Source organism: Topomyia yanbarensis, chromosome 3 (genome assembly GCF_030247195.1).
Source record: "Topomyia yanbarensis strain Yona2022 chromosome 3, ASM3024719v1, whole genome shotgun sequence".
NCBI lineage: Eukaryota > Metazoa > Arthropoda > Insecta > Diptera > Culicidae > Topomyia > Topomyia yanbarensis.
Genome location: NC_080672.1, coordinates 96,395,794 through 96,414,163, shown reverse-complemented (window position 1 = coordinate 96,414,163; position 18,370 = coordinate 96,395,794). Strand labels below are relative to the sequence as shown.

Genomic DNA, 18,370 nt, shown 5'->3' with positions numbered 1-18,370 from the left:
AGAGACCCATTTCAGATGGATAGTCGCTGGAGATGTAGGAAATTCCCATTTGAAACTCCACACATCGAAGCTATCCATTCTTCCGATTGAGGACAACCAGTTTGCTAAACATCAAAATAATTCTGGAAATCCATCCCAACCCGGGGGAGTATGTTAGCGCCTCAGATGCTAATCAAAGCTGATCTACGAGTGGATTCGAGCAGCATCACAAACGATCGCGAACATTCCCGTATTGTGTTTTGTACCTATGATCGTAACGCATGGGTAAGTGAGCAACAGTAACACCAACAATAGCAGCAGCAGGGATGCACGCTGCAATGCATCATTCTCAGCAAGCTGTAAGTTTCCACACCAAGGACCACCCTGGGTAGATCCAATCCTCAAGATGTATGTAGTTGCATTTGCCGTTGATCAATCGCTACGAAGGCGTTCCATTGATATAGTCATATGTGTTATTTTTTATTCCATTCGCTTATTTTTTTACAATGGAGAATGCAATTTACGCACTGACCCAATACAAGTGCTTAGTAGATGCCAAGCTACCACACGGAGTGCACTGGAGTGTCGGGCTCCACCATGACAAGGTAATACCGTCTAAACTCCATTGGGCTCCGCCATTGTTCTCCCCAGGGACTACCTCTCGGTATTACTTCTGGGGGGCTGGCTGTACTTGATGCACTCACTCACTCTCGCTCACGCGTGCATACATCCTGTATGAGGCTTACTTGGGTGCTCGCTCTGTCACACCCTGATTCACTCTCTAACACTCCATGTGAGGCTTACTTTTGTGCTCACCTCTAACATACCATGTGAGGCTGACTTGGATGCTCACCCTTCACTCTTCTGCCACGCCATGAGGTATCAATAGCGAAGTCCTAACATACTACGCTACGACCCTCCCATCTTGGCATGAGGCACTCCATATATACGCCTATTCACTCACTCTTCTACCTTGCTTCGGAGTGGCTGGGTTTACCCTTATGCGGCTGCCAGTCGCTGCGCCAAACCTGCCTCAGCATGAATAGACCATTCACTCACTTTTTCGCGCTCGGCCTTTTCCGCTCCAACTAACCGATCACTAGTTAGTCGTGCCCGTCGTCCGTTGCTTGGTGCGCCAGATTCTCTGTAGCCTGCAGGTAATCTGAGTGGTTGCAGTCGAGACTGCGTTCCACTTCTCCACCGCTTGACACATCCGCTGAATAAGGGTATCAGGAGTTGTGCTCTGCTTTCGACATCGAAGCCAGGACATACGAACAGTATGTGCTCTGCAGTTTCGTCAACACCTCGGCAGTCAGTGCAGACGGGGACCTGCGCGTGCCCGAACCTGTGGAGGTACTGTCGGTAGCGGCCATGGCCTGGCTGGAATTGTGTCAGGTGGAAGTGAACTTCCCCATGGGGTCTACCCACCCAGCTCGATATGCTAGGTATCAGCCGGTGGGTCCACCTACCTTTCGAGGAGTTATCCCACTCACGCTGCCATCTGGCGACCGAAGCCACCCTGGTGCGCTCGCGGACTCCTTTAATGCCATGCAGCTCAAAGCACTCCTCATCTTCCCGGATGATCAGCCCGACTGACATCATGCTCGCTATCACGCAGGATGCATCGTGTGATACCGTGCGGTAAACAGATATCACTCTGAGACACATCACGCGGTAGGCGCAGGTAACTGGTTACCCTCAGTGCTCTTGACTAGGACGGGCCGCCGTACCTGAGAATAGATACGGCAACGCCTGCCAGTAGCCTACGTCTACTAGCGCACACCATTGAGCTGTTGGGCATCATCCTCGATAATGTCGCAACAGCAGTCGAAGCTCTCTTGCATGTATACTCGACATGGCTGCCGAAGGTCAGCTTGTCGTCTATGATGACTCCAAGAGACTTCAGACTCCACTGTGAAGTGATCGCGACCTCTCCCACCTGGATAACTGCATGTTGTGCCGACTTGCGGTTGTTGACGATAACTACCTCCGTCTTATGTTGAGCGAGCTTCAAGCCTCTCGCGCTCATCCATTCCGCCACAGTGTTGATCGCGTGTTCTGCAGTCAGTTCTACATCGGGGATTGACTCCCCGTAGACCTCCAAGATTACGACGATCTTGACCCCAGGAGGGAACTTTAGTTTCAGAACCCCGTTATACATGAGGTTCCATAATACCGGGTCTAGGATCGAGCCCTGCGGGACTCCGGCGGTGATAGGAACCCTTTTCTGACCGGCATCGGTCTCATATAGCAGTACACGGTTCTGGAAGTAACTTTCCAGGATCCGATACAGACCCACCGATAGGCTAAGCCGGTGTAACGAGAGCGCGATGGCATCCCAGGTTGCGCTGTTGAATGCGTTCTTCACGTCAAGTGTCACTAACGCACAGTATCGAATGCCTCGCCTTTTCCGTTGGATCGCTATCTCGGCAGTCTTTATCACTGAGTTGATAGCGTCCACCTTGGCTTACCCTTTCGAAAACCAAACTGGTTGCTTGACAGGCCGTCCGTACCTTCTGAGTACGGGGTTAGCCTGTTGAGGATGATCCTATCCAGCAATTTGCCAGTCGTGTTGATCAGACAGATTGGTCTGTACGCCGATGGGTCGCCTGGCGGCTTCCCGGGCTTCGACAACAACACCAATTTCTGCCTTCTTCATCTATCGGGGAAGCGGCATTCGTCAAGGCATCTCTGCATAGCTAGCCTGAACATGTTCGGGTTCGCTATGATCGCTGCCCTGAGAGCGCTGTTTGGAACTCCATCCGGCCCTGGAGCTTTGTTCATTGCTAGGGAATTTGCCACTGCGAGTAGTTCTTCATTCGTCACCGGAGCCACCATTTCGGCCGTGCCCGCACTGTCTCGTAGTGCAGGTGGCCAGGGGCTTGTTGCTCGAGACGGGAAGAGTACATCGATAATCGTCGCCAACCGATCTGAAGACCGTTCTGGGGTTGAAGAGCCCCCTTTGGTCTTGGCCATCACGATTATGTAGGCGTCACCCCACGGATTCGCGTTGGCACTCTCACACAGTTTGTCGAAACACGCTCTCTTGCTGCTTTTAATGGCCTTGTTAAGGACCAATTTCGCAGCTCGAAACACTTCATGGCGGTTCTCTCTTGCATCCTCGGTGCGAGCTCTTTGCATCCTACGTCTAGCTCTGAGGCAGGCTGATCGCAGAGCTACAATCTCGGCACTCCACCAGTATACCGGGCATCTGCCGTTTCTTGGCAGGGTTTTTCTCGGCATAGTGGCATCGCACGCGCGTGATAGAACGGCTACCAGCGCATCCCCGCTTAGACTGTCGGTGTTGGCCTCTAGTCCCAGGGCCGCGGTGAAAGCTTCGCTATCGAAGTGATTGGACTTCCACCCGTACCTGACAGGGGTCTCCCGCCCTCGGATGCTGCACACCATAGTTGATCCTAAAGCGGATCGCTATGGGTGTAGCCTTCGTCTACCCTCCATTCCATGCCTGGAACCAGACTCGGGCTGGCAAATGTTACGTCAATCCATGCCTCCACCCCGTTTCTACGGAATGTGCTAGCGGAGCCATTGTTAGCTAGCACAGTATCGAGTTTCGCAAGCGCCTCCATTAGCGCTGGGCCCCTGCTATTTGTACAGCGGCTGCCCCACTCTACTGCCCAAGCGTTAAAGTCTCCCGCTATAATTACCGGTTTCCGGCCCAATAGGTCTGACGAGAGCCTGTCGATCATCTGGTTGAATTGTTCTACGGGCCACCTTGGTGGAGTGTAGCAGCTTCAATAGAACACACCATTGATCTTGGCAATCGCAACACCCTCGGCGGAGGAGTGTATTACCTCTTGAACCGGGAACCGTCCCGTTGTACAGATTGCCACCATCCCAGACCCGTCCGACACCCAATTGCCGTTGCCGGCAGGGATGTTGTACGGGTCTGATAGGAGGGCGACATTTGTCCTCGACTCCGAGACCGACTGCCACAACAGCTGTTGGGCTGCTGCACAATGGTTAAGATTTAGCTGTGTAACGTTCACGGCTTCTTCTTATTTGCCTCACCGAAGGGACACGAAGGTCCGCCCATAGCATGATTACGGGCTTGCTTCTTAGCGGTGCAGATAAGGCATTTATGCACCTTAGTGCAGCCCCGCTCCTTATGCCCCTCCTCGCCGCCGCGACGATATAGTTTGCTCCTGTCTGTACCGTTACATTCGTACGATTTATGGTCGGACTCAAGGCACCGATAGCACCTATTCACTGAAGGCGGCTGGGGTATGCTAATTGGGCATACTGACCAGCCGATCTTCAGTTTACCTATCACGGTAACTTTTTTGGCATCTGCTTTCAGTAGCCTGAGGTAGGCTACTTGGGTGCCGGATGGTCCCCCTCTCAAGCGCACAGAGGCCCGCTCGATTGTCACGTCGCATAGCTCCTTGACGGCTGCGACGACATCGTCTGCTGTCGTGAACTCGTCCAGTTGCTTACACTGGAAAGTCATTTCCGCCCCTAACGACCTCACCTGGGCGCCTTCACCCAGGACCTCTTGGGCCAAGGCCTTATAGACAGCACTGGATTGTGCGCCTCGCTTCAGTACCAAAAGCATTTCTCCTGTATTGGTGCGTCTCACGCTGCGCATGTCTTGCCCGAGGGCCGAGAGGCTTTCGGCCGCCCTCATCGACTTTAGGATGTCGGCGTATTTGTCCTTGTCGGTCTTTAACCACAAGGCCTCGCCTCTGTCCTTGGCCTTCTTCGCGGGCCGCGGTGCATCCGGTGTCGGTGTCTTTTTCTTGGTGACCAGCGTTCAGGAGTATACTCCCCCCCTGCCCCGGTTGCGCCGAGTTGCTGGCACCTTCTCTCTGGCTGCTCGTGTAGCGGAACCGAACTGGGTGCCAGTAGCAATCGGCGACAGGACTTAGATGACGGAGCCGACGGTTTCTGTCGATTGGGGGTCGATTCTTTGGTATTAGGTTGGTTATTTTTTCTTAGCCGAATCAACGAGTCGGGCGAGGGATTATTGTTCAGTATTTCGATTGTTGAGAGCGGAGTGCCGTCTAGCAGGTTCTGGCTGAAAAGATTTGGGGGTAGTCGGTTGCTGACTGCAACATTTTGTCTGATGGTACTCGCTTGGTTAGAACCCGGACTTTCCCGCGTCGGGTGTCTATGGGGGAACCCGGAACATCCCCAGTCAGAGTCGACGCGGGAGAGTTGTTTGTTTGGTTTCTATTGGTCTATCGAATGTTGTTGCTATTTTTGTTTGCTGACTGCTGGGTTGAGTGTTGTTGGGTTTATTCGATGAGGTTCGAGTAATCAACGTTCGGCGGATGTTCTTAGCATAGCGTATTGAGTGATAATGTAGGAGCAAGACCAGGACATGGAAGAGTTCATGACCGGCGAAAGTAGTGTTCCGTCGAGGGTAGTTTTGAGGTTGGGGCTTCCGAATTTGTCAGTGCCAGTTTTCCTAGTCTCTTTCTCTTTCTGGCCGCTGGATATATTATGCTCCGGTTGGTTGGGCAGACCAACGGGGGCTACGGTTACGGAGGCTGGTTTGATGAAATTCCCTTTCTTGGGTTTTGTTCCCTTAGGAGCAGTTTCATCGGAGGGAGTGTTCTCCTAGGAGTGGACAGACGGCTTTTGGTGGATATCGGTTACGGCACTACGGCCTTTTGGCTATTTCTGCAGTGGCCGCTGCCAGCTGTTTTTGTTGGTTGGCACAGCGTTCTTTGAGACAATAACTGTGTCTCGTTCGTCATCCTTAGTGTTTCCTTCGGCAATGCTGACTGAGCTAGGGCCTTGCTGCCGTTTAGTTACTGGAGCTCTTGCCTCTTCTCAGAATGTCAAGTTTTTGTCGATTCTGATCTTGGTGATCTGTTTCTCCTCGATAAATTTGGGGCACTTCCTGCTGAGGGTCGAGTGTCCTTTTCCGCAGTTGATGTAGAGGCTAGGGTTGCTGCAATCTAAGGAAAATGGATGTCTCGTGTTGTTGGTTGTAGCTCTAACAGGCGACAGAGTTAGGGCAGAATCGGCTGCTTTGCTCGAAGATATTGCACTTGAAGCACATCATCTGTAGTGGATAGTACGGGCGGATGCTAGTACGCAGCAGGCCGATGAACACGTTTTCCGGGTGATAGAAGGACAGGACCAGTGGTGTATTGATCAGTTTACCATCATGAAGCATTTTTATTATACGACGAACACTCGTAACCCCCTGACCCTCGAGCTCTTCCAGGAGTCTGGCTTCTTCGATGTCTTTGGTGTCAGGGCCGTAGATGACGCCCTATACTATGTTGAGGTTTGTATGGCTATTTTTTTGGCCGCATACAAGCTGGTCCAGCTGCTGAAGGAACATGAAAGCTTCCTTAGATCTGGCTCCAAACACAGAATCCCCTTGCCTTCTTTCTTGCGCTCACTAGGTTTGTTGGGTCGATTCCTAGCACTACCTGTACTGATAGCATAATGAGGAAGGGATCAGCTGAGAGGCGATGTTCCTCGTTTCCTGGCTCGTTGACCAGTGTCTGCTGGTTTACTACGTCTCCGGAATTGTTGTAGCCGGGAAGAGATCGACAATGGGCGGGTTCCCTGTCTCAATCGAAAGAAGGGGAGCGTGGCTTTTTGCTTGATAGACGAACTTGTGTTCACTGTTAGCCAAGCTTTAGCTGGTAGGGTTCGTCACGACACTCGTACATACCATTTCACACGCGCACACCGATTCGACTCTGCGGTTCGCTGTATCACACGCGTAGAAATCGCCGGCGGTCGGTAATTTGATGGAGGCGCAAGTTTTTCACAAGGTTTCGAAATTCGATTTGGGAGAGATGCAAGTTTTTCACTTAATTTGTCTGTTTCCTGATACAATTCGATGTCCAATTTTCTCGCGGAAAAGTCGTAGTATGCTTGGAATATTGCTGGCTTAGGTTGGGATTGATGGCTCCGCTGTCCCTCGGGGTGGGACAGACCTTTCGGGATGCGAGTTTCGATGCACTTGATTTTCGCACTATTGATCGGGTAAATGAACAATGCACTCGCGTAAACTATCGCCAAGGTAGCGAGATACTATAGCGGTTGGTGCCGGATGGTAGAGGCCGAGATCGAGAGAAGATCCGGGTGGCGTAGTCCGAGCACTTGTTTTTCGGGCGATCAGGGGCCTGAGCGAAAAAAATTAAGTCAACCGGTGATTGATACGATGTCAAAACTATTCTTTATAACGGTACACTGACTGGGAAGATCCGGTTATCGGTACGAAAGTTACCGAACGAATCGGTTCTATCGTTGAGTGATGCTCCTTGTCTACGTGGCACCTCCGTGGGGCTATAGTTGAGCGTGGCTGTCGGTTGGGTCCGATTTATTTATGTGTTAATATTTCAGCATCAAAAAAATAATATCTGCATAGCAATATTCTTCGAAAAACCCATTCTTTTGCCTCCGCATAACTTTTAAGTGTCTGGCACCCCTGCGTGAAACTGGCTATGCATATTTTTATATTCCAGTTCCATGGCACAGCAATCATAACGTACATTTATTGCATTTCGGCTAGCCCTAATCGAACGATTATATTTTACAGAGTGCAATCGAAATTCTCCATCGAAAGCCAACGGTTGGACGGAACCGGCCGCGAAAAGCTCTGGGAAGCGGAAGGATCCTGCGACGATCTAGCCTACGACTGGGTAGGCCACAATCTATTCTACACCAACGCAGAACGCAGCCGAATAACGGTTCTCAAGCTTGGCCGCAAAGTATACGCCCGCATCGTACTGCGAGAACTTGTGCGGCCCCAATCAATCGCCCTGGAGCCGAAAAAAGGCCTCATGTATTGGTCCTCGTGGAACCCGTCCGGTGGAAAAATCGAAAAAGCCTGGATGGATGGTAACTCACGGGACACGCTCGTGGACGGCCTCAAGGGACCGATGGTATGGCCCAGCGCATTGGTGATCGATCAGCTGCAGAAGCGACTGTACTGGTGTGACCCACGAACCGGGTTCATCGAGAGCGTTTCACTGGATGGGCACGACCGGACTCCGTTGTACGATGGTCGGGCACGGAATCATTTCCCGATCGCTGTCGGGGTTCATAAACAGAAAATTTTTTTCTCCGACAATGTGAAGGGGAACATTGAAATGTTGAATCTTAGCGATCCTGGAGCGATCGAGACGATCGCGATAGAAAAACCGCAGATTTTCGGAATTAAAATTTTCGACAACCTAACCCAGTACAACAACAATCGCAAAATGCTTTGCGATGAGTGTTCTTGGATTTGTATCAATACGCCGGTGCTGCCGGAGTGCGTCTGTGAGGAGTCGTTTGTGATGAGTGAGAACAAGACGGAGTGCCTACCAGCGGCGTCGATTAAGATGACTCCGCTAAGGTGTCCTAATGGGACGAATTTTCTCTGTAAGAATGGAGTTCAATGTATCGATCAGAGGTTCACTTGCGATGGTGATCGAGACTGCGACGATGGTAGCGACGAGGAGCAGACCCCGGAGGGGCCTTGTAATGCGAACTGTGATTTGGAACAAAACTTCAAATGTGATGACCAAAGATGTATCAATAGGTGAGTTGATAGTAGGTCGCATCTAGTCTCCAATGTTACCGGATGTTTTTAATTTGCACAGGTCTCTGGTGTGTGATGGAACGGTGAACTGTATCGATGAAACGGATGAAGACTATACCAATTGTCCGAACATGACCTGCATCGATAATTTCTTTCAGTGTGACATTAGTCGAAGGTGCATCCCGAAGAGTTGGGTCTGTGATCGACATCCGGATTGTGGACCGAACGATGACTCAGACGAACCGGACCGGTGTTATAAATGTGAAGAGTTTGAATGTCAGAACGGAGCCTGCGTGCAGTTCGAAATGCTTTGTGATGGAGTCAACAATTGCGGGTAAGCGAAGCCATAGTCATAGTCCCAGTAATCGAAGGGATGTCAATTTTTGGTTCATTCCAGTGTAAAAGGGGAGTAATCGAATATCTTACGACAGTGTTTCTTTTCCAGTGACAACTCGGATGAAGCTCAGTGCGATGTGGAGTGCAAGCCGAATGAATTCTACTGCAGTCCGTACGGGTGCATTGATCGATCCCAGATGTGCGATCCTAAGCTGAATTGTTTGAACGCGTTCGGCGATTGCAATCAGCGGATGAATGGAAGCCTCAACGGTAGTAGTGCGATTATTCCGACTGGGCTGATCAAGACGGAAGCTGAGCTGATTGCCCAGTGCGAGAAGGACGTCGGTGTGGTTTGTGAGATGGATAAAGATTGTATGAAGGCGCTGCAGAAACAGTGTCAGAATGCGAAACTTCCGGTGTACAATGAAACTGTGGTCTGCTTGCACCCGGAAAGAGTTTGCCGAGCAACGAACAGTTGTGTAAAGGTTGAACAGTTATGCGATGGGCGTATGGACTGTCCAGATAACATGGACGAGGGCTTCCGATGCAAGGATATGCTTTGCGATAGTACCAATGAGTGTTCGCATCTGTGTCACAATGCTCCGGAAGGGTACGTTTGTTCGTGTCCGGATCATCTGTATCTACAGCCGAACGGGAAGAATTGTCTGGTTGATCATGCTTGCGAACATTGGGGGACATGTTCACAAATTTGTACTCCCAATGGAAAACACTACAAGTGTGACTGTAAGGAGGGATACACGTTAACATTCGATAAGTTCACTTGTCGGAGTAACAATGCGGATGCTCCGCATGTAATTTTCAGCAACCGACAGGAGATTCGAGGTGTAGATCTGAATACGCTGGCCGTGAAGAACTTTTACACATCTCTGAGGAATACGATTGCGCTGGATTTTTTGTGGCGAAATGATTCCGTTCAGATTTTTTGGACGGATGTGATCGACGATAAAATATTCCGAGGAACACTCACTGGGGATTCTTTGAGTAACGTGGAAGCAGTTGTCCAATCGGGGCTGTCGACGGCTGAAGGACTAGCAGTTGATTGGATCGGAATGAATCTTTACTGGATCGACAGTAATTTGGATCAAATTGAGGTAGCGAAAACAAACGGTAGCTACCGTCGAACGCTAGTCGCTGGAGATATGGTTAACCCAAGAGCAATTGCGCTAGATCCCATGGAAGGACTTCTTTTTTGGACAGATTGGGAAGAGGGTGCTCCACGGTTGGAACGTTGCTCTATGGCTGGAGAGTCTCGAACTACGATCAAGTATGTAGGACCGGACGGTGGTTGGCCCAATGGTATCACTCTGGATTACGTCCTGAAACGCGTCTACTGGATTGACGCCCGTTCGGACTCAATCCATACAATCAACTACGAGGGTGATGATCATCATTTGGTTATCAAAGATCAGGAAGTTCTTTCACACCCGTTCAGTATTACTCTGTTCGACAACTACGTCTACTGGACCGATTGGCGAACGAACTCAGTGATCCGCGCCAATAAGTGGAACGGTACCGATGTAACCGTGATCCAACGCACACAGAGCCAACCGTTTGGCATCCAGATTCTTCACTCCAGTCGGCAGCCCAACAATCGTTCCAGCAATCCATGCGCTGAAAACAACGGAGGTTGTTCGCATCTTTGCCTTCTCAGCGTTAACCAAACCTACCAGTGTGCCTGTCCGCACGTCATGCGACTGGACGAAAATCGGAAACGTTGCATTCCGAATGAAGAGATCCTCCTCTTTGTAATGTCCACCGAGATACGGGGAGTCGATCTGCAGCAACCTAATCACTACACCATTCCCACGATCAGTCACCAGACGCAGGTTGTCCAACCGGCCGTGCTGGACTACGACATATCGGAGGCTCGGCTCTATTGGAACGATATCCAGTTGAACGAGATCAAGTCTTCGGTACTGGCAACGGGACCGATCGAGACCATCCTGGATACGGATATATCGCATTCGTTGGGTTTTGCCGTGGATTGGATTTCGAGGCTACTGTTTGTGTCCACTGGAACGGAACAAAGCAGTCGAATACTTGCTTGCAACATGAATGGCGAGTTTATTACGGAAGTGCTGTCGGATCTGGCTCTGGTCAACAGTATAGTGGTTCATCCGACCAAGTACGTATTCTATTTACAGATGATTTGGCATAGCACTAACGCTAACTCTTTCAGGGGCCTGCTATATTTTGCTACTTCTATCGAATCCCCTAAGCTGTACGAACTGTACTTCAGTCGAATGGATGGTTCCGAGAAGCAGCTGATTAGCAATTCAACATTCTTCCCGATGGAAAGTTTGGTGTTCGATTTCGAAACTGAACGGCTCTACTACGTTGCGTCGAAGGTTGGGGAAATCTACTACTACAATACGATCAACGGAAAGGTAAGTAGTTTCAATGGAAAATGTGCTAAAATTACGAGAGCAGGCCATTTGGCATAGTCATTTGGCATAATGGACGTTTAGCATAACGGACATTTGGCATAGCGAACATTTGCCATAATTTTGAGAAGTGATCATTGTGCAGGTTATTTGGCATAACGGACATTTTGCATAATAATTTTTAACTTCCGGAGAACGGTCATTTTGCGTAACGAACATTTGGCATAATTTTGCTAAGTGAACTCACTTGGCGGAGAACAGCCATTTAGCATAACAGACGAATTTGTAATTTATCAGCGAATGTCCCAAACATGCTTCGTATCGATGTACAGGTTCGACTCGAACATCGAACCCAAGCAAACGATGTACAAACTCAAGTTCAAACATCCGTGTATGTACAGCGGGTGCGTACACGAGAACGAGTCTCACAAGGCAAAAGGAGTCAATGCTAGTGATGATGAGAGTGAGAAAGAGAAAACTGGTACCTCGAACCGCACACCGTGGACGTACATAGGGTTGTGCAGGCGAACATGTGCACGATGTTCATTTGGGAAGACTGCCTAATATGAATTATATTTCAAGTGAACACATTTTATAACTTTTTTTTATGTGTAATGAAACTATTTTTGAAATTCTTGTTGTTCGCGCGGATGACTAGATTTTCGGACACTTGACACCTTCAGACACTGAACTTTTCGCGGACTCAAAACAATTTTATTGGCGGAAAGCTCGTCTTTAGTGGACAATAATTTATTTACTGATGAAATCTGCTATCTATTACCTATGGTCAGTTGATCGTATTCGGACTTCCCTGAATCGGAGGCTCCATGGCCGTCGATGATTCTGGTTAGTAACCGTATGTTGACTTCATTGTAGGTTATTGCTTGGATGCGATGGACCACTACGACGTTGAGACCGCCGAGCTGGCCAGACTCGTCGACAATCGCTGCGTAGCGTCTGGGAATTGGATAGTGCTTCTCCTCCTCCGTTGTTAAACATCAATTTCATGATAACACTGAATCAACAATTTGCCTCCACAATACTCGATTTGTAGCTGCAGCTCTCCAACGTCGGTTACGTCCAACACTCGCCAAATCACGTTCCACCTGGTCCGCCCATTGTGCTCTCTGCGCTCCTCGCCTTCTTGTACCAACCGGATCATGAACGAACACCATCTTTGCAGGATTGTTGTCCGGCATTCTTGCAACATGCCCTGCCCACCGTATCCTTCCAGCTTTGGCCACCTTTTGGATGCTGGATTCGCCATAGAGTGCAGCGAGCTCGTGGTTCATCCTTCGCCGACACATACCGTTCTCCTGCACACCGCCGAAGATCGCCCTTAGCACCCGTCGCTCGAAAACTCCTAGCGCTTGCAGGTCCTCCTCGAGCATGGTCCAAGTCTCGTGCCCGTAGAGAACCACCGGTCTTATAAGCGTTTTGTACATAGTGCATTTGGTGCGGGGGTGAATCTTTCTTGACCGCAGTTTCTTTTGGAGCCTATAGTAGGCCCGACTTCCACTGATGATGCGTCTTCTGATTTCACGGCTCACGTTATTGTCAGCCGTTAATAAGGATCCTAGGTAGACAAAATCCTCCACTACCTCGAAGGTATCCTTGTCGATCGTAACGCTGTTTCCCAGCAGGATCCTGGCGTTCTCAGTTCTGCCTACCAGCATAAACTTTGTTTTCGACGCATTTACCACCAGTCCGACCTTCGCGTTTCAGGCGGGTGTACAGGTCTGCCACCATTCCAAATGTTCGGGCGATAATGTCCATGTCGTCCGCGAAGCATACAAATTGAACGGATTTCCTGAAGATCGTGCCCCGGCTGTTGAGCCCGGCTCGTCGCATCACACCTTCCAGAGCGATGTTGAATAGTACACGAGAGTCCATCACCTTGTCTCAGTCCCCGTCGAGATTCGTATGGACTGGAAAGTTCACCCGAAATCCTTACGCTGTTTTTTTACACCGTCCATCGTTGCTTTGATCAGTCGAGTCAGCTTCCCGGGAAAACCGTTTTCGTCCATGATTTTCCATAGTTCTACGCGGTCGATACTGTCGTATGCCGCCTTGAAGTCGATAAACAGGTGATGCGTTTGGACCTGGTATTCACGGCATTTCTGAGGGATTTGCCGTACGGTGAAGATCTGGTCCGTTGTCGACCGGCCATCGATGAAGCCGGCTTGATAACTTCCCACGAACTCATTTACTTTAGGTGATAAACGACGGAAGATGATCTGGGATAGCACTTTGTAGGCGGCATTCAAAATGGTGATCGCTCGGAAGTTCTCACACTCCAAATGGTCGCCTTTCTTGTGAATGGGGCAGATCACCCCTTCCTTCCTTCCTTTCGGTTTCCCAGATCTTGACTACTAACCGGTGCAGACAAGTTGCCAACTTTTCCGGACCCAACTTGATAAGTTCTGCTACGATACCATCTTTGCCAGCTGCTTTGTTGTCCTTGAGCTGTTGGATGGCATCCTTAACTTCCCTCAACGTGGGAGTTGGTTCATTCCCGTCCTCAACTGCATTGACGTAGTCAAATCCTCCGTTGACTTGGTCATCTGTACCTACATTCTCCTTGCCGTTCAGGTGCTCGTCGAAGTGCTGCTTCCACCTTTCGATCACCTCACGGTTGTCCGTCAGCAGGCTCCCGTCCTTATCCCTACATATTTCGGCTTGCGGCACGAAGCCTTTGCAGGATGCGTTGAGCTTCTGGGAGAACTTCCGTGTATCTTGAGAACGGCACAGCAGTTCCATTTCCTCGCACTCCGCTTCTTCCAGGCGGTGTTTTTTCTCCCGGAAGAGGCGTGTCTGCTGCCTCGTACACGACAATGCCCTCAGCTATGTTGTTGATGGCTGCTTTTACTGTTCTCCAGCAGTCCTCTAGAGGGGCCTTGTCGAGCTCTCCCACGTCCGGCAACGAGGTACTGCGCGTATGCAGTGGCGACATCTGGTTGCTTCAGTCGCTCCAGATCGTACCGAGGTGACCGTCGGTACCGTACATGATTAATGACGGATAGTTTTGGGCGCAATTTAACCATCACCAGGTAGTAGTCAGAGTCGATGTTAGTGTCACGATAGGTCCTGACGTCGATAATGTCGGAGAAGTGCTGTCCATCGATCAGGACGTGGTCGATTTGCGATTCCGTCCGTAGCGGTGATCTCCAGGTGTAACGATAAGGGAGGCTGTGCTGGAAGAAGGTGCTACGAATGGCCATGTTCTTGGAGGCGGCGAAATCAATGAGTCGAAGACCGTTCTCATTTGTCAGCTGGTGAGCGCTGAACTTTCAAGTCGTTGGTCTGAATTCCTCTTCCTGAGCGTTTAGGTCCCCAATTTGATGATTTTGACGTAGTGGCTTGGGCAACGGTCGTATTCTCGTTCGAACTGCGCGAAAAAAAACCGTCTTTGTCAACATCGGTGCTTCCGGAGTGAGGGCTGTGAACGTTTATTATGCTGATGTTGAAGAAACGGCCTTGATCCTCAACCTACACATTCTTTCGTCGATCGGCCACCAACCGATCACGTGCCTTTGCATATCGCTCATCACGATAAAAGTTGCCCCTAGCTCATGTGTGTTGCCGCAGCTCTGGTAGATGGTATGATTACCTCTAAACGTTCGCACCATGGATCCTGTCCAACACACCTCCTGCAGCGCTACGATTCCAAACCCGCGGTCCTTGAGAACATCGGTGAGTACGCGGGTGCTCCGATGGAGTTGAGAGATCTGCAGTTCCACGTTCCGAACTTCCAATCGCTAGTCCCTTTTCGTCGCAGAGGTCGTCGCCATTGGTATCGGTTCGCATTATTATCTTGTTGACTTTTCGCTGCAATTGATTATTTACGGCTGGCTCGCAGGGCCTGACACCAACCCTTTCCGGAGGACCATAGTGCACAGTTGAGCTTAGAGTCCTTCACTGGTACTCGGACGATGATCAGCCGCCCCTAACATAGGGAACAGACGCTGTTTTGAGCCGCTCCTCCTGGAGATTAGACGCTCAGGCTTGCAGCAGCAGCAGCTCGTTCTACAAGATGTGTCGAGCACTACTCGCAGCTTCGTAGTTGTGCTGTCCGGCTTCAGGACTGCATGATGAGGTAAACAATACACTGTACCGCTCGATGTGTCGTCGACGACTTCCACCATATGACCGAGGTTCTTCTCGCTGATGAACTAGATGTACAGTAGCTTCAACGGCGGATTCGCAACAAATCTTTTCTCCAATCCCAATCCAATCCGCGGTGGAACACGCATGTGTCTCCGATAAGAGTCCACAAGAAGAGGTATTGGTAACTCAACCAGCTAAAAACAGTTTTCTGTAATGTAGGCCCTTCAGTTGGCCTTCCTTCAGCAGATCCATATAGTATTCTGCTCCGATGATGACATCAACAGTTTCGTGAAATTGTGGATCCGCCATGAGGGTTGACTCCGGAAGAATCCACTGGTGTGGATCGATCTTGGCGGTGGACAAGGCTACGGTCAACTTCGGTAACACACGAGACTGCATCTGTTCAGCAAACTGTGAAATATCTGACAGTCCCGCGCTCACTTCTGCCCGAACTGATTTGGTGGACCCTTGTCTTTGGACAGCTAAGAATGATGACAACTCGTCGAACTTCAGCTTCGTTGAGAACTCTTGGGTCATGAGACAATGCTGAGAACACGAATCTAGCAATGTTCGCACTAGTGCAGAGTTTCCGGATCGATCTGATAGTTTAACATGAGCAGTTGATAATAGAATATTGTGTGTTGGTGTATTGCGAAGTGAAACGAAGTTGTGGCTGGTGGTGGCGTTTGTGACCTGGACGGAGTATGTGTGATCTGCGAGCTAGCAGAGGTAGCAGGTGTGTGGTGGATTAGTCTGTGGTTGTCGAGGCAGTTGGTTTGCTGCCGTTGGTTTCGTCTGCGGGCTTGAAACGGGGGATCATGCCAACCAGGTATGCAGCATGGAGTCGTCTTTCCGACGACAATGATGGCAGACTTCTTTATCACAAGATCGTGCGTAATGACCAGGACCCAGGCAGTTGCGGCACAACATGTTCTTATTCACAGATTCACTTCTCTCAGGAACCTTCATTCGTTGGAACTTCATGCAATGGAAAGCAGTGTGTTCCGAATCACTGCTGAATGGACATCATCCAGATGACCTCGCTGTAATATGACAGAATGAAGTTTTTGTTGGTCGGTGTTTTGGAACGGAAGGTTTTGTTGTGGTGATCAACTGAAGTACAGAGCAATGATTCCGGAGGAACTCGATCACCTTATTATGCGCCGGGGCTTCAGTAGACCCATGATGAGTATTCCAGAGATGAAGAGTAGCAGAATTCAGGCGCGGACATAACATGTACGCCAAAAGAGTAAACCACCCAGCCGTATTCTCTCCGATTTTCTCCAACATCTGCAGATTTTTGGCAAACTCTTCGATGAGCTGATAAATTCCGTCGTAGCTCTCCCTCTTCCGAGTCTCCAGCGAAAATAGTGCGTCTAAATGAGCCTTCACTATCAGCTTCTTGTTTTCGTAGGGCCTAACCAGTGCCTTCCACTTCCATGTACAGTGTAATGTTTGCTGAGAACTTCAACGAACTGACCTCCTGTAATGCGTCACCAGACAGCGAAGATCTGAGATATTTCAATTTGCCTACATCGGTCAGTGGGTTGTTGTTGTCGATAAGATTGTGGAATCAATATGGGCATTTTCGGAATGGTTTTGGTGAGTAGGTGCCAGAAATTGATTTTTGACGCCATTTTGATATCCAATGTCATATTCCGGTTTAGCGAAATTCTCTATAACCCCATCAATATGGGTATTTTCGGAATGGTCTTGACGAGTAGGTGTCAGAAATTGATTCTTGTTGCCGTTTTAAAATCCAAGATGGCGACTTCCGGTTTAGCTAAATTCTCTATAACCCGATCAATATGGGTATTTTCGGAATGGTCTTGACGAGTAGGTGTCAGAAATTGATTTTTGTCGCCGTTTTAAAATCCAAGATGGCGACTTCCGGTTTAGCTAAATTCTCTATAGCCCGATCAATATAGGTATTTTCGGAATGGTCTTGACGAGTAGGTGTCAGAAATTGATTTTTGATGCCATTTTAAAATCCAAGATGGGGACTTCCGGTTTAGCTAAATTCTCTATAACCCCATCAATATGGGTATTTTCGGAATGGTCATGACGAGTAGGTACCAGAAATTGGTTTTTGGTGCCATTTTAAAATCCAAGATGGCGACTTCCGATTTTTGTAGCACTTTTAAAATTCAAGATGGCGACTTCCGGTTTACCGAAATTCTCTACAACCCGATCAATATGGGTATTTTCGGAATGGTCATGACGCCAGACCATTCCGAAAATACCCATATTGTTTGGATTATAGCGAACTTCCCTAAACTGGAAGTTCAAAATGGAGTCAACAATCAATTTCTGTCTCCTACTCGTCCAGACCATTTCGAAAATATTGTTCAGGTGCGAGCCATAAGGAATCTTCCAGACCCGTCTCTTTCATCTTTCCGAAAATCTTCGAAGTGTTTTGCATTTAAAAGGACTTAGAATATTTTTGCTAAAACCGTGTAAATTGCGAAATCCATTAAAAAAACCACTCCAAGAACATTCTAAGTCTTTTGTTGTGTTTTTACGCGGATTTTCCAATTAACGCCTTTTTTACGCGGATAGCCAGTGAGTTTTATTTTTTCATACAGTGTTTCAATAATTAAAATTATCCTTATTATCCTTCTTTATATCATGAGCTGTTCTTTCGAATTATAAACCATTCGATCCAAACAATAGTTAACTTTATCATTTCTCGATATCGCCGAGTTCTTCAAACGATGCTGGTCTTGCCCCCTAAAAATTACACTGCCTAATTTTTGGGGTGAAGCCAGTGTAATGCGGATTTGCCACATAACTGAAACCAAGGACCCGAAGCGGCACAAAGCCACTGTGGATCCACCGGGGGAGGTGCCCTCCGACCCGCCGTCGAAAGCGCCGACCATTCGCAAGCAATCCGTTTGCTCGGGTTACTCAGACTCAGATTGGTTGAAGTCCGACGGAGCGTCGGGTTACTCAGACTCAGATTGGTTGAAGTCAGACTCAGATTGGTTGAAGTCCGCAGCATGCGACCTGAAGCAATATGGCGTAGCCA

The 18,370-nt window shown here is 49.2% G+C and overlaps 1 protein-coding gene across 1 annotated transcript in view; it reads left to right on the top strand.

Moving 5' to 3' along the window:
- The first annotated feature begins 8,690 nt into the window (after positions 1-8,690).
- The window catches only part of LOC131693390 (low-density lipoprotein receptor-related protein 1-like), a 43,259-nt gene continuing 33,579 nt past the window's right edge, over positions 8,691-18,370 (top strand). The window contains exons 1-3 of the mRNA XM_058981164.1: positions 8,691-8,828; positions 8,926-10,976; positions 11,031-11,238. Of these exons, the coding sequence (XP_058837147.1) occupies positions 9,028-10,976; positions 11,031-11,238 (2,157 nt within the window). The 5' untranslated portion in view covers positions 8,691-8,828; positions 8,926-9,027. The remainder of the gene's footprint in view (positions 8,829-8,925; positions 10,977-11,030; positions 11,239-18,370) is intronic.